Source organism: Tachyglossus aculeatus, chromosome 5 (genome assembly GCF_015852505.1).
Source record: "Tachyglossus aculeatus isolate mTacAcu1 chromosome 5, mTacAcu1.pri, whole genome shotgun sequence".
NCBI classification, from domain to species: Eukaryota; Metazoa; Chordata; class Mammalia; order Monotremata; family Tachyglossidae; genus Tachyglossus; species Tachyglossus aculeatus.
The window spans coordinates 69,741,753-69,767,041 of NC_052070.1; the positions used below are offsets into that span (position 1 = coordinate 69,741,753).

The following is a 25,289-nucleotide window of genomic DNA, read 5'->3' on the forward strand; positions in this document are numbered from 1 at the left end:
CTCTGGGCCTCAGTTACCTCATCTATAAAATGGGGATTAAGACTGAGCCCCATGTGGGACAGGGACTGTGACAAGCACGATTCGCTTGTATCTACCTCAGCACTTAGCACAGTGCCTGGCACATAGTAAGTACTTAACAAATATCATTTAAAAAAGGCTCACTCTCTATAAGGGAGGAAGAACTGGTACATTATTCTGTTTTACAGATGAGGAAACTGAGGCACAGATTGGTTAAGTGACTTGCCCATAGTCGCACAGGAGGCAAGGACTGGGAGTTTCCTTTGAGAAGCAGTGTTGCCAAGTGGGTACTTCCCAAGCGCTTGGTACAGTGCTCTGCACACAGTAAGCGCTCAATAAATACGATTGATTGATTGATTGATTGGATAGCATACTGTCGTCTGTAGTCTCCACCCAACAGCAGCAACAACAATAACAACAGCAATAACAATGACAACAACAACACAAATGAAGGGAATGCTGGGATTCAATGGCCATCTTGGGGAAGAAGATTAGTGGAAATCAATAAATCAGTCATATTTACTGGGGTTTACTGTGTGCAGAGCACTGTACTAGACACTTGGGAGAGTACAATATAACAATATAGCAGACACATTCCCTGCCCTCAGCGAGTTTACAGTTTAGAGGGAAAGAGCCTGGGCCTTAGCCACTTGCCTGCTGTAAGCAACCTTGGGCCCAAATCAGTTAACTTATCTGTGCCTCAGTTTCCTCATCTGTGAAAAGCAGAGTTGATACCTCCAGTTAGATTGAGAGCCCTGCATGGGACAAGGGTGTCCAACCTGATTATATTGAGAAATAGCATGGCTCAGTGGAAAGGGCATGGGCTTGGGAGTCAAAGGGCATGGGTTCTAATCCTGCCTCCACCACTTATCAGCTGTGTGACTTTGGGCAAGCTGCTTAACTTCTCTGTGCCTCAGTTCCCTCATCTGTAAAATGGGGGTGAAGCCTGTGAGCCCTAAGTGTTACAACCTGATTACCTTGTATCTACCCCAGCGCTTAGAACAGTGCCTGGCGCATAGTAAGCACTTAACAAATACTGTCATTATTATTATTATTGTATCTTCCCCAGTGCTTAGTAGTATTCTTGGCACGGAGTAAGTGCTTAACAAATGCCATTACTCTTATTAACTCCCACATGTATATACAAACACATCTCAAAAAATTCTGTGTTTGTGTAGTCTTGGACTTGGAGCTAAATTTAGGCCCTGTTTACTTTAGTTCTCTCACTGCCCCTTTCTTTCCTTCCTATTTACAGTACCTCCTTTACATTCTCTGTATTTGTTCAAGGCTCCTTTCATCTGCTCTTCCTCTCTAGTGTTTGAAATCTTTCTCGTATCTTGCTTTCATTTTTCATAGCGCTTTTTTACACATTTAGCTATGTGCTAAAGGCGGAGGTTGATACAAGATCAAATCACAGTAAAATTCTTTTCATTTTTAAATTCTTCTTTTGAATTCCTCTTTTCTATGCTTGTCTTTATTATTTTTCATTGACTCCTTCCTGCATTGTATAACTTTCAGTCTTTCCCTCCCCCTTTCCCGTGTCACTCAAGTTCTCTTAACTGTCCCATCTGTAAAAAGGAATTAAGACTGTTAGCCCCATGCAGGACCTGAACTGTGTCCAACCTGACAAGCTTGTATCTTCCCCGGCACTTAGTACAGTGCCTGGCACATAGTAAGCGCTTAATAAATACCATGAAATAAGATCACTTTACTTTTTACCTAACTAGGCTGCACTTCCTTCCCCAAACTTTCACAAACCTTCTGAAATGTCACCAATCAATCAGTAGTAATCCAGTCAGTCAATCGTAAATCCAAGAATTTATCCTATCCCACCTTGATTACTGGATCAGCCTCCTTGCTGACCTCCCTGCCTCCTGTCTCTCCCCACTCTGGTTCATACTTTGCTGCCTAGGATCATTTTTCTATAAAAACAATTAGGCCATATTTCCTCAGTTCTCAAGAACCTACAGTGATTGCCCATCCACTTATAGAAGCAGCTTATAGAAGCTTAGAGAAGCAGCGTGGCTCAGTGGAAAGAGCACGGGCTTTGGAGTCAGAGGTCATGGGTTCGAATCCCGCTCCGCCACTTGTCAGCTGTGTGACCTTGGGCAAGTCACTTAATTTCTCTGAGCCTCAGTTACCTCATCTGTAAAATGGGGATTAAGACTGTGAGCCCCAAGTGGGACAAGCTGATCACCTTGTATCCCCCCAGCGCTTAGAACAGTGCTTTGCACATAGTGAGCGCTTAACAAATGCTATTATTATTATTATTTATTATTATCCACCTCCACATCAAACAGAAACTCCTTGCCATGGGTTTACTCCATCACCTTGCCCCCTTCTACCTCACCTTGCTACTCTCCTACACACTTTGCTGCTCTAATGCTAACCTCCTTACTATACCTCTATCTCGTCCATCTCACTGCCGACCTCTCACCCATGTCCTGCCTCTGGCCTGGAACACCCTCCTTTTTCTTATCTGACAGACAATGACTCTCCCTTCCTTAAAAGCCTTATTGAAGGCCCATCTCCTCCATGAGGTCTTCCCTGACTAAGCCTGCATTTCCTCTTTTCCCACCACTCCCTTCTGTGTCACCATGACTTTGCTTACTCATCAGCACCCTTCCCCAGTCCCACAGCACTTATCGACATATCCCTGATTTATTTATATTAATGTCTGTTTCCCCCTTTAGACTATAAACTTGTTGTGGGCAGGGAATGGGTCTGTTATATTGTCGTGGAGTACTCCCCCAAGAGCTCAGTTCAATGCCCTTCACACAGTAAGCGCTCAGTTAATATGACTGACACCTGTCCACATGTTTTGTTTTGTTGTCTGTCTCCGCCTTCTAGACTGTGAGCCCGTTGTTGGGTAGGGACCAATATGTTGCCAACTTGTACTTCCTAAGCGCTTAGTACAGTGCTCTGCACACACTAAGCGCTCAATAAATACGATTGAATGAATGATTGATTGATTGGTATTTATTGAGGACTTTGCCCAGAGACTCTACTGAGCACTTGAGGGAGGAGATACGATCCCTGCTCTCCAGAGTTTACAATTTAACTGGGGCTGTAAGCTCATTTTGGGCAGGTAATGTGTCTGTTTATTGTACTCTCCCAAGTGCTTAGTACAGTGCTCTGCACACAGTAAGCGCTCAGTCAGTATGATTGAATGAATGAATGAGTGAATGAACTGGGGAGACAGACACTAAATCTGATTACAGAGGGGGAAACAACCGAAAATATGTGCGTGTATACAATTGTTGCCTAGGAATGGAATGGAGTGAGTATTTGGGTGCTTACGGGGGAATGGACTCCAGTGCATCGGTGATATAGGAGAGTGGGAAAATAGGGGGAGGAGATGAGAGATTAGATTTCCTGAAGGTTCAATTGCACTTGACTCTGTGACCTTTGGGCATTTGAGTAGCTGTGTGGCCTAGTGGCTAGAGCATGGACCAGAGAGCCAGAAGGTCTCGGGTTCTAATCCTGACTCTGCCACTTGCCTACTGTGTGACCTTGGCAAGTCACTTGACTTCTCTGTACGTCCGTTCCCTCAACTGTAAAAAGGGGATTAAGACTGTGAGTCCTATGTGGGACAGGGACTGTGTTCAACCTGATTAGCTTGTATCTACCTCAGTACAGTGCCTGGCACATAGTAAGCACTTAACAAATACCACAATTATCATCATCATCATCATCATCATCAATCGTATTTATTGAGTGCTTACTGTGTGCAGAGCACTGTACTAAGCGCTTGGGAAGTACAAGTTGGTAACATATAGAGACAGTCCCTACCCAGCAGTGGGCTCACAGTCTAAAAGTTATTTTTTTTAATAACATTTATTAAGTGCTTACTATGTGCAAAGCACTGTTCTAAGCGCTGGGGAGGTTACAAGGTGATCAGGTTGTTCCGCAGGGGGCTCACAGTCTTAATCCCCATTTTACAGATGAGGTACCTAAGGCACAGAGAAGTTAAGTGACTTGCCCAAAGTCACACAGCTGACAAGTGGTGGAGCCGGGATTTGAACCCATGACCTCTGACTCCAAAGTCCATGCTCTTTCAACTGAGCCACGCTGCTTCCCTGCCCACTTATTATCCACTTTCACTGGACACTACGTTGGTTGCCTACCTCTGACATGCCCCTAGGTCTGTTTGCTCCTCTTCCTGCCATGTAACCTCTTGCTGAGAGAATAGGGGGAGGGGGTCAATTTTCCTTTTTGAGAAAACCAACTCTTTCCCACCTTCACCCTCACAGCAGAGAGACCATATAGCAGGGTGGGGGAAGGAAAATAACTGATAAGCAACACTACCAGGAGGGGAGAATACAATCACCACTGCAGGGTCCTTACATTTTTTTGCAAGGGGGTGTTCTCCAAAAATCAGTGAAAACCACCAAACCAGAAGATTCCAAAAAAGGACATGCAACACTAATCGACACTGATTAGTACAGTGCCAAGTGCTTAATATAGTGCTCTGCACACTGTAAGCGCTCAATAAATATGTTTAAATGAAAGATTAGATCGGAAGCCCCTTGAGGAAAATGCTTTGGGTGTACTCTCCCAAGTGTTCAGGATAGCATACAGTAATAATAATAATAGAAATTATTACTATTGTTATTACCATAGTTGTTAAGCACTTACTATGTGTCAAGTACTGTTCTAAGCACTGGGCTAGGCACACATCAACCAGGTAAGACACAGTCCCCCTCCCACATGGGGACTGATTAATCGCTTGATAGATTTGACGTGGTCCTATTAAAGTAGCTGCAAATTCCTATCCAATTCCTAGCAAGTCTCTAAACCTTTCAATGCCTCCCGTTTTCTGTCCGGAAAGTGGGGGGAATTATTGTACTATGTAGTCGCTCTCATTTTGGCCTAGTGGCAAGAGCCCGGGCTTGGGAGTCAGAGGTCATGAGTTCTAATCCTGTCTCTGCCCCTTGTCAGCTGTGTGACCTCGGGAAAGTCACTTAACTTCTCTGTGCTTCAGTTACCTCACTTGTAAAATGGGGATTAAGACTGTGCGAGACAACCTAATAACCCTGTATCTACCCCAGTGCTTAGAACAGTGCTTGGCACATAGTAAATGCTTAACAAATACCATTATTATTATTTCTGTAGCACAGCTGTGAGGACTAACTGCATACATTCCATAAAATCACTCAAGCACTAAAGAAATGAATTATGGAGTATCGAGAGCCATAGGATTTATTTATCACCTTCTCTCAACACCGCCTTCACTGCCTTCAAGGTGCTTACAATCTAATGAGGGAGGTAAGTGGGAAACAAACAGATACACTTAAACTTTCAGAAAGGCATTTATCCATGGGAGGTCAGCAGAATGTAAAGGGAAGATTGTTTTCTCTCTCCCAGACCTGGCCCGTGCTCTTCCCGTGTTCCAGAGGAGTCTGGAACTCCTCTCCCTGCCTCAAAGTCTGCCAAACTACAGTTCTCCTTATCTTCAAATCCCTCCTACCATCCCTTTTCCTTCAGGAAGCTTTCCCAGAAGAATTCACAACACCTTAGTTGTGTCAGCCTAGCAACTGCCCTAGTATTTTTGTTGGTCTGTCTCTTTCTTTAGAGTGTGAGTACCTTTTTTAAAAAAAAAAACAAAAAACACCCCCCCCCCCCCCCCCCCCGCCCATGGTATTTGTTAAACATTTACTATGTGTCAAACACTGTTCTAAGTGCTGGGGTAGATACAAGTGAATTATTTTGGACACAGTCCCTGTCCTACATGGGGCTCACAGTCTAATTAGGAGGGTGAACAGGGGAACTGAGGCGTGGAAAAGTTAAGTGACTCGCCCAAGGTTACCCAGCAAGCATTTTGCAGAGGCTGAATTAGAACCCAATCCCTCTGACTCCCAGGCTCGTGGTCTTTCCACTAAACCACGCTGCTTCTTCTGAAGTGGTTTAGCGGAAAGACCACAAGCTTAAGAATCGGAGGGACTGGGTTCTAATCCCAGCTCTGCCTAAAGCCTGCTCTATGACCTTGAGTAAGTCACTGTTTGTGCCTAAGTTTGTGCCTGAGTTTCCTCATCTGTAAAATAGTGGTTCAATACCTGTTCTCCCTTTTATTAGACTGTGAGCCCCATGAGGGACAGGGGCCTGTATGATTAACTTGAATCTATCTCAGTGCTTAGAACAGTATTTGACCCATAGTAAGTGTTTAACAAATGTACTACTACTATTACTGCTTAATATTAAGACTGGGGATTGTGGTTCTTGCTTCGGACATACGCTCCCAAGAGCTTGGTACAGTGCTTCGTGTTCAGTAAGTATTCAATAAATGACGCTGGTTGATCTCTTGAGATGGGTTTTGAATGATCTTTGAAGGAAGCAAGGAGTCAGTCAATCACACATTCATTCAATTGTATTTATTGAGTGTTTACTGTGTGCAGAGCACTGTACTAAGCACTTGGAAAGTACAATTCGGCAACCGATAGAGACAATCCCTACCCGACAACGGGCTCACAGTCTAGGAAGGGGGAGACAGCCAACAAAACAAAACAGACAGGCATCAATAGCATCAAAATAAATATATAAAATTATAGCTATATACACACATATTATTTATTGAGCGCTTATTTTGCCCAGAGCATTGTACTAAGCACTTGGGAGAGTACAATATAATAACATAATAGACACATTCCCTTCCCACAACGAGCTTACAGTCCAGAGGGGGAGATAGACATTAATATAGATAAATAAATTACAGATATGTATATACATGCTGTGGGGCTTGGAGGGGGGATGAATAAAGGGAGCAAGTCAAGGTGATGCAGAAGGGAGTGGAAGAAAAGGAAAAGAGGGCTTAGTCAGGGAAGGCCTCTTGGAGGAGATGGGCCTTCAGTAAGGCTTTGAAAGGGGAGAGTAATTGTCTGTGGGATATGAAGAGGGAGGGCATGGTTTGGCAGAGCAGCGAGGAGAGAATATTGAAAGCAGGAGGTGAAAGAGTTGGGTGTAGGGGGTTAGTGAGGAAGTGGACATAGGCAGAGAGGATGGCAGGAGTGGAAGAAGGAGCTGTGGGAGAAGAGTTTTTGGGGGGGTTTTGAATGGTATTTTTAAAATGCTTACTCTGTGCCAGGCACTGTACTAAAGCCTTGGGGTAATCAGGTTGGACACAGTCCATGTCCCACATGGATGATATCTTTCCCAGTGCTTACCACATGCTTGACACATAGTAAAAGCTTAACAAATTCCACAATTATTATTATTATGGGGCCCACAATATTAATTCCCATTTTACAGATGAGAGAACTGAGGCATGGAGAAGTTAAGTGACTTGCCCAGGTCACACAGAAGACAAGTGGTGGAGAGAACAGCAAAGGTGGTGAACCTGTGGGAGATCATCTTAGTAAAGTGGTAAGTGCTTAGTACAGTGTTCTGCACACAGGAAGCGCTCAATAAATAGGATTGATTGAATGATTTATCTGATTTCAGAAAACCTTGAAGACCATGAAATTTTGAACCTCAAAAAAGTTGAAATGGGAGGCTGTGGAGTCTCCAACACAGGAACATGTCTACCAACCCTGTTGTCTTGTAGTCTTCCAAGTGCTTACTACAGTGCTCTGCACACAGTAAACACTTAATCAATACCATTGATTGATAGATTGAAAAGAGCAGCGGACTCTCTGTCCTGCATGGTTTTGTCATTCCTTAATAATAATGTTTTTTGTTAAGCGCTTATTATGTGGCAGGCACCATACCAAATGCTGGGGGTGGATAAGAGCAAATCGAGCTGGAAACAGTCCCTGTCCCATGTGCAGATCATAGTCTCAATCTCCATTTTATGAGGTAAATGAAGCACTGAAAAGTTAAGTGACTTGCCCAAGATCACACAGCAGACAAGTGGTGGAGGCAGGATTAGAACTCATGACCTTTTGACTCCCATGCCCATGCTCTATCCACTATACAATCTTGCCAGTTTGGAGGCAAGGGGATGGATCTCTCTAAGTCCATGATTCATTCATTCATTCATTCAATCAATCATATTTATTTAGTGCTTACTTTGTATTCAGCGCTTGGGAGAGTACAGTACAACAATAAGCAGACATATTCCCTGCCCACAATGAGCTTACAGTCTAGATGGGGGGAGACAGACATTAATATAAATAAATAAATTACAGATACTTAGCTAAGTCCTGTGGGGCTGGGAGGAATAATAATAATAATAATGATGGCATTTGTTAAGCACTTACTATGTGAAAAGCACTGTTCTAAGCGCTGGGGAGGATACAAGATGATCAGGTTGTCCCACTTGGGGCTCACAGTCTTCATCCCCATTTTACAGATGAGGGAACTGAGGCACAGAGAAGTTAAGTGACTTGCCCAAAGTCACACAGCTGACAATTGGCGGAGCCGGGATTTGAACCCATGACCTCTGACTCCAAAGCCCATGCTGCTTCTCAGGCAGCACAAAGGAAGGAGGAAGGAAGAACAAAGGGAGCAAGTAGAAGAGGAAAGGGGGGCTCAGTCAGGGAAGACCTCTTGGAAGAGATGTACCTTCAATAGGGCTTTGAAGGGGGGTAGAGTAATTGTCAGATTTGAGGATGATGATGAGCTAGTTGTACATTTATACAATATACACAACTTTTTTCCTAGCCCTCTGAACACCGCTTTCCCTTGAAAAACTGACAAAATATCATGGGAGGTTTTGTGTACAATTATTGTTTTCTAGCAGCAAAAAAACCAGGAGGCTGTATATTAACCTGTCTGGACACTTTGTGTTTACCTGACTCGAGTCCTGGTTTCCCAAGATGTGAAAAGGCAGCCTTTGGAAATCCTCTTTTTTGGAAAATAATACTTGTGGTATTTAATAATAATAATAATAATAATGGCATTTATTAAGTGCTTACTATGTGCAAAGCACTGTTCTAAGTGCTGGGGAGGATACAAGGTGATCAGGTTGTCCCACGGGGGGCTCACAGTCTTCATCCCCATTTGACAGATGAGGTAACTGAGGCACAGAGAAGTGAAGTGACTTGCCCAAAGTCACACAGCTGACAGTTGACGGAGCCGGTAGTGCATATAACTCAGACTGGGAGCCCAGTGTGGGACAGGGACTAAGTTAGAGGGAGAACAGATATTGAATCCCCGTTTTATAGATGAGGAAACTGAGGTGTGGAGAAAGGAAAGGACTCGTAGGAGGTCACACAGCAGGAACGTGGCAGAGCTGGAATTAGAACCCAGATCCTCCTTGCTCCTAGGCCAGTGCACTTTCCACTAGGCCCCGCTGTGACTCAAAATGGACCTGAGTATTTATTTGCTATGTGATATGAGCACTCCAGGCACATTATTACCTCAGCAGTTTGATCAGTGTTGATGCGTAGCATACAGGGAGCAACAGAAAGGAAGAGAACAGTCTGATTTTTACTGGATCAAAATCAAGCAATCATCGCCATTAGTTAAATCATTCCATGTAAAAAAAAAACTACTGCTGAGGGAAGCATCAAAAATGAGGTCAAATTTTTCACTGGGAAGGGAGCCAAATCCATGCGTCAGAACTGGATTCTTGACTGTAATGCCAAAGCAGGACAGAGTCAAGAGGACACCTTCCTCTGCAAAAGCAGAGCAAGGAGAATAAAGCCAGACAGCCCCAGGCTGCAGACTTGGGGCCCAAGAGGTAGAAAAACCCAGGGTTGCCCTGCTATTCAGAGACATACCCATTTCAAAAAGTTTCCTTCTTGCTGCAAAGGACAGACCCGCAGAGAGCTGCTTCTAGAAAATGCCGTCTCCACAGAGAAAGGTTTCTACATTTTCCACCTCCCTAGCCCCTAAAACCTCAGCTGCTCAGCTTTAAAGGCAGATGCTTTGAAGCTTTTTTTTCCCCTCTTTTGGCCTTTCAAACTATTGTTCTTTGGGTAACACTGAAAAACAACACATTTTCCTTCTGCCTATTGCAACTGCACAAGCCTCATTAGAGCATTCATGATGACTTAATTACAACACATGTTTGCAATTATCCCTGTGATTCCATAAATACATTGATTATTAGCGTTAATTATTTTCAAAACTTTTATTTTAAAGCAACGCGCTCATTTATCCACTCTGGTGTATGCGAGGGCCAAGTTGCCTGAGACTCTGCCTGAGTTTCCTATTACGATGGGGTTCTGGGGGTCTCCCAAACTCTAAAAGGGATTTGAAACACTCTAGAATTGTGTTTAAAATTCATTTTCCTCCAACAGAAAAGTTCTCCTGCCTTTCTGAAACAGTGCACCCAGACCAAAAATTGAACACCTGCCAGGCTTCGCATGCTAGAACTCCCACAGTTTCAAATAACAGGGTAGGGGATCCACGATTCTCCCCTAAAGGCGTGCTGAGTGGATAATTCCTGCTCTGCTCTTCTATTGTACTTGTTGCCTGTGGTTGAATCCTTACCACCAGAGAACACTGGTATGTAAGTGCTTTTCTCTGCCAAGAGGGTTTGAACCAAGACCAACAAACCCAACATTGTATTAAACGCAGCTGAAGAAACTGGTGTGACAGAAAGAAATCCAGATTTCCCAGAGTGTCTTGGCCTCCCTCTGGTTTTACACACTTGCCCCCTTGCTTTTTACAAACATTTTGCTTCCACCCGGAGGAAGAAAGTGAATGCCCAGAAAGGATTTGTGGCCCATGTCTTAATTAAAAACTAAGCATTCTTTCCAGGGCTTGTGTAGTGCTTTGCACAGAAGTGTTTTTCTAAAACGATTACTGATGGATGAAAATGCCAACACCAGGAAAAATCAATAATCATTCATTCATTCAATCGTGTTTATTGAGCGCTTACTGTGAGCTTACTTATTGAGCACTGTACTAAGAGCTTAGAAATCAATCAATCAATCATATTTATTGAGCGCTTACTGTGTGCAGAGCACTGTACTAAGCGCTTGGGAAGTACAAGTTGGCAACATATAGAGACAGTCCTACCCAACAGTGGGCTCACAGTCTGAAAGGGGGAGACAGAGAACAAAACCAAACATACTAACAAAATAAAATAGAATAGATATGAACAAGCAAAGTAAATAAATAAATAAATAAAGTAATAAATATGTACAAACATATATACATATATACAGGTGCTGTGGGGAAGGGAAGGAGGTAAGATGAGGGGGATGGAGAGGGGGATGGGAAAGTACAATACAGCAACATACAGAGACAATCCCTACCCAACAACAGGCTCACAGTCTAGAAGGGGGAATATAGACAACAAAACAAAGCAAGTAAACATGCATCAATAGCATCAGTGTAAATAAATAGAATTATAGATATATACACATCATTAATAAAATAAATTAGAATAATAAATATGTACATATACACACAAGTGCTGTGGGGCGGGGAGGGGAGTAGAGCAGAGGGAGGGAGTTAGGGGGATGGTGAGTGGAGGAGGAGCAGAGGAAAAGGGGCACTTATTCAATCAATTAAGGTATCTCTTGAGACCTTACTGTATGCAGAGCACTGTACTAAGCACTTAGTACAATACATCAGAGTTGGTAGGCATGCTCCTTGTCTAGAGGGGGAGACAGACATTAATACAAATAAATTACAAACATGTACATAAATGCTGTGGGGCTGAGGGGATGGCGAATACTAAGTGCCCAAAGGGTACAAATCCAAGTACGTTCATTCATTCATTCAATCGTTTTTATTGAGCGCTTACTGCGTGCAAAGCACTGTACTAAGCGCTTGGGAAGTACAAGTTGGCAACACATAGAGACGGTCCCTCCCCAACAACGAGCTCAGATGACACAGGAGGGAGAGGGAGTTGGGGAAAAGAGGGCTTTTTTTAGGGGAAGGCCTCTTGAAGGAGATGTGACCTTAATAAGGTGGGGAAAGTAGTGGGCTGGTGTCTTTGAAGAGGGAGGGAGTTCCAGGCCAGAGGGAGGAGATAGACAACATCTAGGCACAACCTCATCATTATCAATAGTATTTATTGAGCACTTAATTTGGGCAGAGTATTGTATTAAGCACCTGGGAAAGTACAATTCAATTGGGTTGGCAGACACCTTCCCTGCCCACAGAGAATTTACAGTCTTGAGGGCACAGTGAGCAAGTTGGCACTAGAGGAACGAAGTGAGTTAAGGTAGGAGGGGCTTAATAATCACTCAGTCGTATTTATTGAACGCTTACCTGTGCAGAGCACTGTCCTAAGTGCTTAAAGCTGCTTTACCATTGCCTTAAAGCTAAAGGTAAGGAATTTCCGCCACCGTTGGAGGTTCTTGAGGAGTGGGGAGACGCGAACTGAATCCTTTTTAAGCAAAATGATTGAATTTGAACGGGGTGACTCCAGAATTTGGAAAGGGATTGGAGAGCCACATACGGTGGTGTGGTGGGGTGTCATTCACACTGGGACCCCACCTCTGTGCCTCAGTTATGTTCTCTGTAAAATGAGGATTGAGACTGAGCCCCACATGGGACTTTTAGATTGTGAGCCCACTGTTGGGTAGGGACCGTCTCTATATGTTGCCAACTTGTACTTCCCAAGCGCTTAGTCCAGTGCTCTGCACACAGTAAGCGCTCAATAAATACGATTGATTGATTGCCCACTGTTGGGTAGGGACCGTCTCTGTATGTTGCCAAGTTGTCCTTCCCAAGCGCTTAGCCCAGTGCTCTGCACACAGGAAGTGCTCAATAAAAACGATTGATTGATTGACTACTCTATTTATTTATCTTACTTGTACCATATCTATTCTATTCATTTTATTTTCTTAGAATGTTTGGTTTTGTTCTCTGTCTCCCCTTTCTAGACTGTGAGCCCACTGTTGGGTAGGGACTGTCTCCATGTGTTGCTGACTTGTCCTTCTCAAGCACTTAGCACAGTGCTCTGCACACAGTAAGCGCTCAATAAATACGATTGATTGATTGATTGATTGACTGTCTCTACGTGTTGCCGACTTGTCCTTCCCAAGCGCTTAGTCCAGTGTTCTGCACACAGTAAGTGCTCAATAAATACGATTGATTGATTACTCTATTTATTTATTTATTTATTTTACTTGTACCTATCTATTCTATTCATTTTATTTTGTCAGTGTGTTTGGTTTTGTTCTCTGTCTCCCCCTTCTAGACTGTGAGCCCACTGTTGGGTAGGGACTGTCTCTATAGGTTGCCAATTTGTACTTCCCAAGTGCTTAGTCCAGTGCTCTGCACGCAGGAAGTGCTCAATAAATACAATTGATTGATTGATTACTCTATTTATTTATCTTACTTGTACATATCTATTCTATTTATTTTATTTTGTTAGTATGTCTTGTTTTGTTGTCTGTCTCCCCCTTCCAAACTGTGAGCCTGCTGTTGGGTAGGGACTGTCTCTCTGTGTTGCTGACTTGGACTTCCCAAGTGCTTAGTATAGTGTGCACAGTAAGCACTCAATAAATACGATTGATTGATTGATTACTCTATTTATTTATTTATCTTGTATATATCTATTCTATTTATTTTATTTTGTTAGTATGTCTTGTTTTGTTGTCTGTGTCCCCCTTCTAGATTGTGAGCCCGCTGTTGGGTAGGGACCGTCTCTATATGTTGCCGACTTGTCCTTCCCAAGCACTTAGTCCAGTGCTCTGCACACAGTCAGCGCTTAATAAATACGAATGATTGATTGATTAATCCCCATTTTATAGATAAGGGAACTGAGGCACAGAGAAGTTAAGTAAAGTCACTTTGAGCCCATGGCCCTCTGATTCCAATCAATCAGATTCCAATTGATTGATTGATTACTCTATTTATTTATTTATTTATTTATTTATTTATTTATCTTACTTGTACATATCTATTCTATTCATTTTATTTTGTCAGTATGTTTGGTTTTGTTGTCTGTCTTCACCTTCTAGACTGTGAGCCTGCTGTTGGGTAGGGACTGTCTCTATATGTTGCCAACTTGTCCTTCCCAAGCGCTTAGTCCAGTGCTCTGCACACACTAAGCGCTTAATAAATACAATTGATTGATTGATTGATTGACTGTCTCAATGTGTTGCCGACTTGGACTTCCCAAGTGCTTAGTCCAGTGCTCTGCACACAGTAAGCGCTCAATAAATATGATTGATTGATTGATTGATTGATTGACTGTCTCTATGTGTTGCCGACTTGTCCTTCCCAAGCACTTAGACCAGTGCTCCGCACACAGTAAGCGCTCAATAAATACAATTGATTGATTGATTACTCTATTTATTAATTAATTTATTTATCTTACTTGTATCATATCTATTCTATTCATTTTATTTTGTTAGAATGTTTGGTTTTGTCGTCTGTCTCCCCCTTCTAGACTGTGAGCCCGCTGTTGGGTAGGGACCGTCTCTATGTGTTGCCGACTTGTCCTTCCCAAGCGCTTAGTCCAGTGCTCTGCACGCAGTAAGCGCTCAATAAATATGATTGATTGATTGATTACTTTATTTATTTATTTATTTATCTTACTTGTACCTATCTATTCTATTCATTTTATTTTGTTATTATGTTTGGTTTTGTTCTCTGTCTCCCCCTTCTAGACTGTGAACCCGCTGTTGGGTAGGGACTGTCTCTATGTGTTGCCGACTTGTCCTTCCCAAGCGCTTAGTCCAGTGCTCTGCACACAGTAAGCACTCAATAAATATGATTGATTGATTGATTACTCTATTTATTTATTTATATATCTTACTTGTACCTATCTATTCTATTCATTTTATTTTGTTAGAATGTTTGGTTTTGTCGTCTGTCTCCCCCTTCTAGACTGTGAGCCTGCTGTTGGGTAGGGAATGTCTCTATATGTTGCCGACTTGTCCTTCCCAAGCACTTAGCACAGGGCTCTGCACACAGGAAGCGCTCAATAAATACGATTGATTGCTTACTCTATTTATTTTACTTGTACATATCTATTCTATTCATTGTATTTTGTTAGTACGTTTGGTTTTGTTGTCTGTCTCCCCCTTCTAGACTGTGAGCCCACTGTTGGGTAGGGACTGTCTCTATAGGTTGCCGACTTGTACTTCCCAAGTGCTTAGTCCAGTGCTCCGCACACAGTGAGCGCTCAAGAAATACGATTGATTGATTGATTATTTATTTATTTATTTATCTTGTACCATATCTATTCTATTCATTTTATTTAGTTAGAATGTTTGGTTTTGTTCTCTGTCTCCCCCTTCTAGACTGTGAGCCCACTGTTGGGTAGGGACTGTCTCTATATGTTGCCGACTTGTCCTTCCCAAGCGCTTAGTCCAGTGCTCTGCACACAGGAAGCGCTCAATAAATACGATCGATTGATTTCTCTATTTATTTATCTTACTTGTACATATCTATTCTATTTATTTTATTTTGTTAGTATGTCTTGTTTTGTTGTCTGTCTCCCCCTTCTAGACTGTGAGCCCTCTGTTGGGTAGGGACCGCCTCTATATGTTGCCGACTTGTCCTTCCCAAGCGCTTAGTCCAGTGCTCTGCACACAGTGAGCGCTCAATAAATACGATTGATTGATTGATTACTCTATTTATTTATTTATCTTGTACCATATCTATTCTATTCATTTTATTTTGTTAGAATGTTTGGTTTTGTTCTCTGTCTCCCCCTTCTAGACTGTGAGCCCACTGTTGGGTAGGGACTGTCTCTATATGTTGCCGACTTGTCCTTCCCAAGCGCTTAGTCCAGTGCTCTGCACACAGGAAGCGCTCAATAAATACGATCGATTGATTTCTCTATTTATTTATCTTACTTGTACATATCTATTCTATTTATTTTATTTTGTTAGTATGTCTTGTTTTGTTGTCTGTCTCCCCCTTCTAGACTGTGAGCCCGCTGTTGGGTAGGGACCGTCTCTATATGTTGCCGACTTGTTCTTCCCAAGCACTTAGTCCAGTGCTCCGCACACAGTGAGCGCTCAATAAATACGATTGATTGATTGATTACTCTATTTATTTATCTTGTACCATATCTATTCTATTCATTTTATTTTGTTAGTATGTTTGGTTTTGTTCTCTGTCTCCCCCTTCTAGACTGTGAGCCCACTGTTGGGTAGGGACTGTCTCTATAGGTTGCCGACTTGTCCTTCCCAAGCGCTTAGTCCAGTGCTCCGCACGCAGGAAGCGCTCAATAAATACGATTGATTGATTGACTGTCTCTACGTTGATTGATTGTCTCTATGTTGATTGATTGACTGTCTCTATGTTGATTGATTGATTGATTGATTGATTACTCTATTTATTTATTTATTTATTTTACTTGTACATATCTATTCTATTCATTTTATTTTGTCAGAATGTTTGGTTTTGTCGTGTCTCCCCCTTCTAGACTGTGAGCCCACTGTTGGGTAGAGACCCTCTCTTGATGTTACTAACGTGTCCTTCCCAAGCGCTTAGTCCAGTGCTCTGCACGCAGGAAGCGCTCAGTAAATACGATTGATTGATTACTCTATTTATTTATTTATTTATTTATTTATCTTGTACCATATCTATTCTATTCATTTTATTTTGTCAGAATGTTTGGTTTTGTCGTCTGTCTCCCCCTTCTAGACTGTGAGCCCGCTGTTGGGTCGAGACCCTCTCTTGATGTTACTAACGTGTCCTTCCCAAGCGCTTAGCCCAGTGCTCTGCACGCAGGAAGCGCTCAATAAATACGATTGATTGATTACCCTATTTATTTATTTATCTTGTACCATATCTATTCTATTCATTTTATTTTGTTAGAATGTTTGGTTTCGTTCTCTGTCTCCCCCTTCTAGACTGTGAGCCCACTGTTGGATCGAGACCCTCTCTTGATGTTACTAACTTGTCCTTCCCAGGCGCTTAGCCCAGTGCTCCGCACGCAGGAAGCGCTCAATAAATACGATTGATTGATCGACTGTCTCTATGTTGATTGACGGATTGATTTTCTCCCGCAGCGCCAGCAGTCGGGGGCGTGGCCGGCAGGGGGCGCGCCCGGGCGGAGGGCGCGCCGCAAGACCCGGAGCCCGGCCGGCCGCGTCGTCCGGAACGGGGGGCGGGCGGCAAAACCCGGAGAGCGGACGGCGCCTGTTTTCTTTTTAACGCGCCGGCCGGGGGGCGCGCGCGGCGCTGAGCGAGCGGGCGCGGGAGCGGAGCCTCGTGTGTCCCCGCCCGCCCGGCCGCGGCGCCATGGAGTGCCCCCACCTGGGCTCCAGCGTCTGCATCGGCCCGGACTCGGCCCAGTTCCCCCACGGCTCCCCGTCCTCCTGGTGCTGCAGCGGTGAGTGCCGCCCCGCGGGGCCCGAAGCCCGCCGGCCGCCGCGCTCACTCGAGTCCCCGGCTCCAACGCGGCCCGCTCCAGGCCCGGAGCTCCGGACGCCTCCTTTGTTCGCTGCGGCCGCCCATGCCCCTCCATCCCATGCTTTGCGCATCGTGAGCGCTTAATAAATGACATCGTTATTATTTATTGAGCGCTTCCTGTCGATACCCTACTTATTTATAATAGCGTGGATTAAGCGCTATGTGCAAAGCACTGTTCTAAGCGCTGGGGGAGGTTACAAGGTGATCAGGTTGTCCCACGTGGGGGGGGGGATCACAGTCTTCATCCCCATTTTACAGATGGGGGAACTGAGCCCACTGATGAGGTAGACTGTGAGCCCGCTGTTGGGTAGGGACCGTCTCTATGTGTTGCCAATTTGTACTTCCCAAGCGCTTAGTACAGTGCTCTGCACACAGTAAGCGCTCAATAAATACGATTGATGATGAGGCACAGAGAAGTGAAGTCGTTCCCCTCTCCATCCCCCCCATCTTGCCTCCTTCCCTTCCCCACAGCACCTGTATATATGTTTGTACATATTTATTACTCTATTTATTTTACTTGTACCTATCTATTCTATTTATTTTATTTTGTTAGTATGTGTGGTTTTGTCCTCTGTCTCCCCCTTTTAGACTGTGAGCCCACTGTTGGGTAGGGACTGTCTCTATTCCCTTCCGCACAGCACCTGTATATATGTATATATGTTTGTACAGATTTATTACTCTATTTTACTTGTACATGTCTATTGTATTTGTTTTATTTTGTTAGTGTGTGTGGTTTTGTTCTCTGTCTCCCCCTTTTAGACTGTGAGCCCACTGTTGGGTAGGGACTGTCTCTATTCCCTTCCCCACAGCACCTGTATATATGTATATATGTTTGTACAGATTTATTACTCTATTTTACTTGTACATATCTATTGTATTTGTTTTATTTTGTTAGGATGTTTGGTTTTGTTCTCTGTCTCCCCCTTTTAGACTGTGAGCCCGCTGTTGGGTAGGGACTGTCTCTGTATGTTGCCAACTTGTACTTCCCAAGCGCTTAGTCAAGTGCGCTGCACACAGTAAGCGCTCAATAAATACGATTGATTGATTGACTAAGTGACTCGCCCAAAGTCACACAGCTGGCAATTGGCGGAGTTGGGATTTGAACCCATGACCTTTGACTCCAAAGCCCGGGCTCTTTCCACTGAGCCACGCTACTTCAATCAATCGTATTTATTAGCGCCTACCGTGCACAGAGCACTGGACTAAGCGCTTGGGAAGTACAAGTTGGCAACATATAGAGACAGTCCCTACCCAACAGTAGGCTCACAGTCTAAAAGGCCCTACTACTTCAAGACCCTACTGAGAGCTCACCTCCTCCAGGAGGCCTTCCCAGACTGAGCCCCTTCCTTCCTCTCCCCCTCGTCCCCCTCTCCATCCCCCCATCTTACCTCCTTCCCCACAGCACCTGTGTATATGTTTTTACATATTTATTACTATTTATTGATTGATTTTACTTGTACATATCTATTCTATTTATTTTATTTTGTTACTATGTTTGGTTTTGTTCTCTGTCTCCCCCTTTTAGACTGTGAGCCCACTGTTGGGTAGGGACCGTCTCTATTCCCTTCTCCACAGCACCTGTATATATGTATATATGTTTGTACATATTTATTACTCTATTTATTTTACTTGTACATATCTATTCTATTTATTTTATTTTGTTAGTATGGTTGGTTTTGTTCTCTGTCTCCCCCTTTTAGACTGTGAGCCCACTGGTGGGTAGGGACTGTCTCTATATGTTGCCAACTTGTACTTCCCAGCGCTTAGTACAGTGCTCTGCACACAGTAAGCGCTCAATAAATACGATTGATGATGATGATGATGATATCCCTCCATCACTACTCAATCCTACTTATTGAGCGCTTCCTGCGTGCAGAGTACTGGGCTGAGCGCTTGGCAACATCCCAACAGCGGCGCCGATAGCCCTCCCTCCCTCCATCACTACTCAGTCCTATTTAGTGAGCGCTTCCCGTGTGCGGAGCGCTGGACTAAGCGCTCGGGCTCCCAGTCTACTTATTGAGCGCTTACCGGGCGCGGAGCACCGGCGCTTGGGAAGGACGAGTCGGCGATATAGAGAACTTGTCCTTCCCAAGCGCTTAGTACAGTGCTCCTCACACAGTAAGCGCTCAATAAATACGATTGATTGATTACAGACAGTGAGCCTGTTGTTGAGTAGGGACCGTCTCTGTATGTTGCCAAGTTGTCCTTCCCAAGCGCTCAGTACAGTGCTTGCACACAGTAAGCGCTCAATAAATACTATTGATTGATTACAGACTGTGAGCCTGTTGTTGGGTAGGGAACGTCTCTGTATGTTGCCAAGTTGTCCTTCCCAAGCGCTCAGTACAGTGCTCAGCACACAGTAAGCGCTCAATAAATACGATTGAATGAATGCAGACTGTGAGCCTGTTGTTGGGTAGGGACCGTCTCTGTATGTTGCCAAGTTGTCCTTCCCAAGCGCTTAGTACAATGCTCTGCACACAGTAAGCGCTCAATAAATACGATTGAATGAATGAATGCAGACTGTGAGCCTGTTGTTGGGTAGGGACCGTCTCTGTATGTTGCCAAGTTGTCCTTCCCAAGCGCTTAGTACAGTGCTCTGCACACAGTAAGCGCTCAATAAATACGATTGAATGAATGACTGAATACAGACTGTGAGCCTGTTCGGTAGGGACCGCCTCTATATGTGTGCCCAACTTGTACTTCCCAAGCGCTCTGCACACAGTAAGCGCTCAATAAATACGAACAAATGTAGAGACGGTCCCTATGTATATATGTCCCTATGTATATATGTTTGTACATATTTATTACTCTATTTTACTTGTACCTATTTATTCTATTGATTTTATTTGGTTTATATGTTTTGTTTTGTTGTCTGTCTCCCCCTTCTAGACTGTGAGCCTGCTGTTGGGTAGGGACTGTCTCTATATTTTGCCAGCTTGTACTTTTCAAGCGCTTAGTACAGTGCTCTGCACACAGTAAGCGCTCAAATATGATTGAATGAATGAATACCCAACAACGGGCCCACAGTCTTCAATCGAGCTCTTACTATGTGCGAAACGCCCGGCTGACACAGCATCCCTGCCCTTCTCGACGACCCTGCACCCCAGAGGGGCTGTTGCAGGAGTTGGGGGGCTTCCAGGGATCCCCCCCACCTCCATCCTGCAGGACCCCGCTGTTGGGTAGGGACCGTCTCTATATGTTGCCAACTTGTACGTCCCAAGCGCTTAGTACAGTGCTCTGCACACAGTAAGCGCCCAGTAAATGGAGTCAGAGGTCATGGGTTCAAATCCCAGCTCCGCCACTTGTCAGCTGTGTGACTTGGGGCGAGTCACTTAACTTATCTGTGCCTGTTACCTCACCTGTAAAATGCGGATTAAGACTGTGAGCCCCCTCCGTGGGACAACCTGATCACCTTGTAACCTCCCCAGCGCTTAGAACAGTGCTTTGCACATAGTAAGCGCTTAAGAAATGCCATAAAAAAAATAAAATAAATACGATTGAATGAATGAATGAATGACCCCCCCACTCTCCTTTTGTTAGTTGGAGAGAGGGCCTGGTCCCCGGAGAGGTTCGGACATTGTCCTAAATCAATCAATCGTATTTATTGAGCGCTTACTGTGTGCAGAGCACTGTACTAAGCGCTTAAATTCAGCTCCCCCCGGGAGGGAGGGGTCCTGACCTTCTCCCACCCCCGGGGTCCCTTTTCCTCTGCAGACCTTTTGTTTGCTCCCCCCAGGCCTGCAAAGTTCCTGCAGGACTGGCAACTTTTCCTGGGTTTCCGCAGACTCCCCCGAGCGCTTATGCCAGGGCTTTGCACAGGGTGGATCCTCAGTACGTAGCCGTGATGATGGGGGGATGAGGATTCTGTAAAATGGGGACTGTGAGCCCCACATCGGACAACCTGCTGACCCTGTATCTCCCCCGGCGCTTAGAACAGTGCTTGGTGCATAGTAAGCGCGCTTAACGCACAAATAACAAATAGAGAAGCAGCGTGGCCCAGTGGAAAGAGCATGGACTTTGGAGTTTTTTTTTTTAATGGCATTTATTAAGCGCTTACTATGTGCAAAGCACTGTTCTAAGCACTGGGGAGGTTACAGGGTGATCAGGTTGTCCCACGGGGGGCTCACAATCCCCAAGTTGGGTAGGGACCGTCTCTATATGTTGCCAACTTTTCCTTCCCAAGCGCTTAGTCCAGTGCTGTGCACACAGTAAGCGCTCAGTAAATACGATTGAATGAATGAATGAGCCAGAGGTCATGGATTCAAAGCAGCGTGACTTTGGGCAAGTCACTTCACTTCTCTGGGCCTCAGTTACCTCATCTGTAAAAAGGAGGTGAAGACTGTGAGGCTCCTGGGGGACAACCTGATTGCCTTTTAACCTCCCCAGCGCTTAGAATAGTGCTGTGCACACAGTAAGTGCTCAGTAAATACGATTGAATGAATGAATGAGCCAGAGGTCATGGGTTCAAAGCAGCGTGCCTTTGGGCAAGTCACTTCACTTCTCTGGGCCTCAGTTACCTCATCTGTGAAATGGGGATGAAGACTGTGAGGCCCCTGGGGGACAACCTGATTGCCTTGGAACCTCCCCAGCGCTTAGAATAGCGCTTTGCACATAGTAAGCGCTTAATAAATGCCATTATTGTTATTATTAAATACCAACATTATTGTTATTATGCTGGAGAGGGGTGGAAACGGCTGGTTAAGGGGCGGCCGGCGGATCGGTGAAATGCTTTGAAAGAGGCCACTCAAAGCAGTGACTTTTTTGGGGGGGTCGAATTGGGAGGATCCGGGGGTTAGAATCACCCCGGGAGGAAGGAGGTAAACGCTGTGATCGGGTGAGATTAGACCCTTCGATGTCACCTCCACTGGCCCTTGTGGGATCTTGGTCATCGAGGGGCAGCAGAAGTGGTAAAACACCCGTTTAAAAAGACCTCCTCTGCCAGGGTTTAAAAGGGACGAAATGGGGGCATTTTGGGGGTCCCATTGGGGCCTGGCATGGGGAGGACTGTTATTGTTTGCTCCACCGGCTTCTCTTTGGCTGGTCCGGGCCGCCCTGCTCTGATCACTTCCTGGTTGGGGCCTGGTAATTCTGCTCATGTCTTTGTGTGCTCGCTCTAGACGCAATCTCTCGTGCCGCTTGTCATTACGGTGTAAATTTTCCACAGGCACCCTTGTGGACTTTTTCAGGAAGCCAAGAAAAAGCGCCACGGTTACTTCCGAACGGGCCTGATTTCACTTTGGAACTTTGGTTTGGGGAGCTGGAGTATATTAACTACGAATGGAGAATCCCCAAAGCTTTTGAGAGACTTGGTTTCTGAATGCTCTGTTGATTGTTTATGTAGGGGAGAGGGAATCAATCAATCGTATTTATTGAGCGCTTAATGCGTGCAGAGCACTGGACTAAGCGCTTGGGAAGTACAAGTTGAGACTACCTACCCAACAGTGGGCTCACAGTCTAAAAGGGGGAGACAGAGAACAAAATCAAACGTACTAACAAAATGAAATGAATAGATATGTACAAGTAAAATAAATAAATAGAGTAATAAATATGTACAAACATATATACATATATACAGGTGCTGTGGGGAAGGGAATACCATTTGTGGTGGCCCAAAGGGGGGAAAAATAATAACAGAAGAGAGGCTGAGTGGCCTAATAAATAAAGCACCTGATATAAGGGTCAGGAGGCCCGGGTGTCTTTGGATAGGCCATTTAACTTCTCTGTACCTCAGTTTCATCATCTGTAAAATGGGAATACAGTGCCAGTTCTCCCTCCGATTAATGAGTCCCTGGTGGGGCAAGACTACCCCAGGGTTTAACACAGGGCTTGGCTTATAGGATGCACTTAATAGATACCATCCCCCCCAGAAAGATATTTTTCATTCAGTCGAGTTTCTTCCTAAAGCTGCAGTTTCTTGGAGTGGAGGTGTGATGCTCCTGCTTGCTTTTTTGAAAAAGCAGATCTTTCATTATATAAAACTTGTAAAGCTCATTCTACAATCGAGTATTGCAGTTTTGTTGTGAGGGGGAAGGGCATGTATAAATTTGTTCTTTCTTGTAAACTTAACCTCAGAAACAGCCTATGGGCGGGGATGGGAAGCTACTAAAGCAAACCTCATGAAAGACACACCTCATGAGAAAAGGTAAAATTCCCAATGCTGATCCATACTAAACTATGGCATTCCTAATCCGCAGGGATGTTTACACACTCGTGAAGCCTTTTCTGAGTAAAATCACACCACATCTCAGCGTGGTTCTAGCAGGAGACGCCACTTTTGCAAAGGGGAAAAATTTATGCAGCTGAGCAGAAAATCCTTTTGTAAATCAAGGTGCTTCCAAAGCCATCTGAGGTTGCACAGGATGCTAGAAAAGTGAGGTAGAGGGAAATTGATAGAATAAAATGCTTCCATTTAGGACAATTGTACTAAAAGCTGCTTCTGTTGAAGGCAAGATGAAGCTTGTGGTGTTTGGCAAACATGGTTTGCCCTAAGGGAGAGGTGGTTTATTTCTGCCCCATTAGGATGACATCTTTGCTTCTTGCATCAGGATTTGCTTCTAGTACCACTTTGTTGATTATGCTTAATATCCTTGGAACAGGAGAGCCACTTATTTGGATTTGTAGGGTCACCATTCTTTTAGGGAATTCTGTTGTCTTTCTACTTTCAGATTAAGCAGTGTTTCCTGTTGGCCTCCCTGTTTAATGCAGACATCTATCATACTTTGATCCAGAGTACTGCATTGACCTTGTTCATCTTCTTGCCTCCCTATTTCATGAACCGGTTAAATCCTCTGATAATTTTAAGGAATTTGTAAAATCCTTGGTAGCTCAATATTTTCACCTGTGTTATTGGGGTTAGGTTTGGTGGGGGAGGAGGGGAGCTAGGTTTCATTAAGAACTCTTGGATTTTTCTTGTTTGCAAACTTCCTTGTGGGGGAAAAAATAGGCAGGTAAAATATGCTCAGTAATTTTCTTTAGGCCATTGTTACATGCCAAGAAAATCCGATTACATCTTTCTGGTTAAAAGACCATATTTTTTTCAGTACTCGGTTGTTCTTTGTTTTCCCCTCACTTGGTATTGAAGAAAGCTTTAATGGGAAAATAACTACACAATTAATAAAGCATCCTTCCCTTGTTATGCCTTTTATCAAAATACCTTACAAAAATGGGAGAAATCCATAGGGCAAGTAACATAGCATCCTTGGTGAAATTCAAAGCACTCAGAAATAAATACTCTATTTGAAAATTAGCCAGAAAAACAAATTGGAGAACATTTCAATAATATGGGGTGGTGGAGTTTTATGGATTATTAAAGTCTCTAGAAAGCATCATTTAAAGAATTGAAATTCTGTGATGAATTTTTTCATATCAGTGTTACTCTCCTTGAACCTTTTGCAAATTTTAGTTTATTTGTATTATTACCTGTATATATGTATACATGTTTGTACATATTTATTACTCTATTTTACTTGTACATATGTATTCTATTTATTTTATTTTGTTAATATGTTTGGTTTTGTTCTCTGTCTTCTCCTTCTAGACTGTGAACCCACTGTTGGGTAGGGACTGTCTCTGCATGTTGCCAACTTGTACTTCCCAAGCGCTTAGTACAGTGTTCTGCACACAGTAAGCACTCAATAAATACGATTGATTGATTGATTGTACACTACCTGTTTTGGAAAGCAACATAGCAGTGTGACCTAGTGGAAAGAGTATGGGTTTGGGAGTCAGAGAACCTGCTTTCTAATCTCACATCTGCCAATTGCTTGCTGTATGACCTTGGGCAAGTCACTTCACTGTTCTGTGCTTGTTTCCTCAATTGTGAAGTGGGGATTAAATATCTGTTCTCCCTCCTTCTTAGACTGTGAGCCCCATGCGGGACAGGGATTGTGTCTGATCTAATTAACTTGTACTTACCCCAGTGCTTAGCTGAGTGTTTGACACCTAGTGAGCTCATAACAAATACCATAAACAAATGACTATTTCTGTGTTAAAGATGATGGATTATTTTTTATTATTTCCTCTATCCTGATTTTGGTTCTTATCTGCTTGGG

General features: G+C 43.9%; 1 protein-coding gene across 1 annotated transcript in view; it reads left to right on the forward strand.

Annotated features, from left to right (window-relative positions):
• Positions 1–17,067: 17,067 nt before the first annotated feature.
• The window catches only part of USP3 (ubiquitin specific peptidase 3), a 103,883-nt gene continuing 95,661 nt past the window's right edge, over positions 17,068–25,289 (forward strand). The window contains exon 1 of the mRNA XM_038747007.1: positions 17,068–17,158. Within this exon, the coding sequence (XP_038602935.1) occupies positions 17,068–17,158 (91 nt within the window). The remainder of the gene's footprint in view (positions 17,159–25,289) is intronic.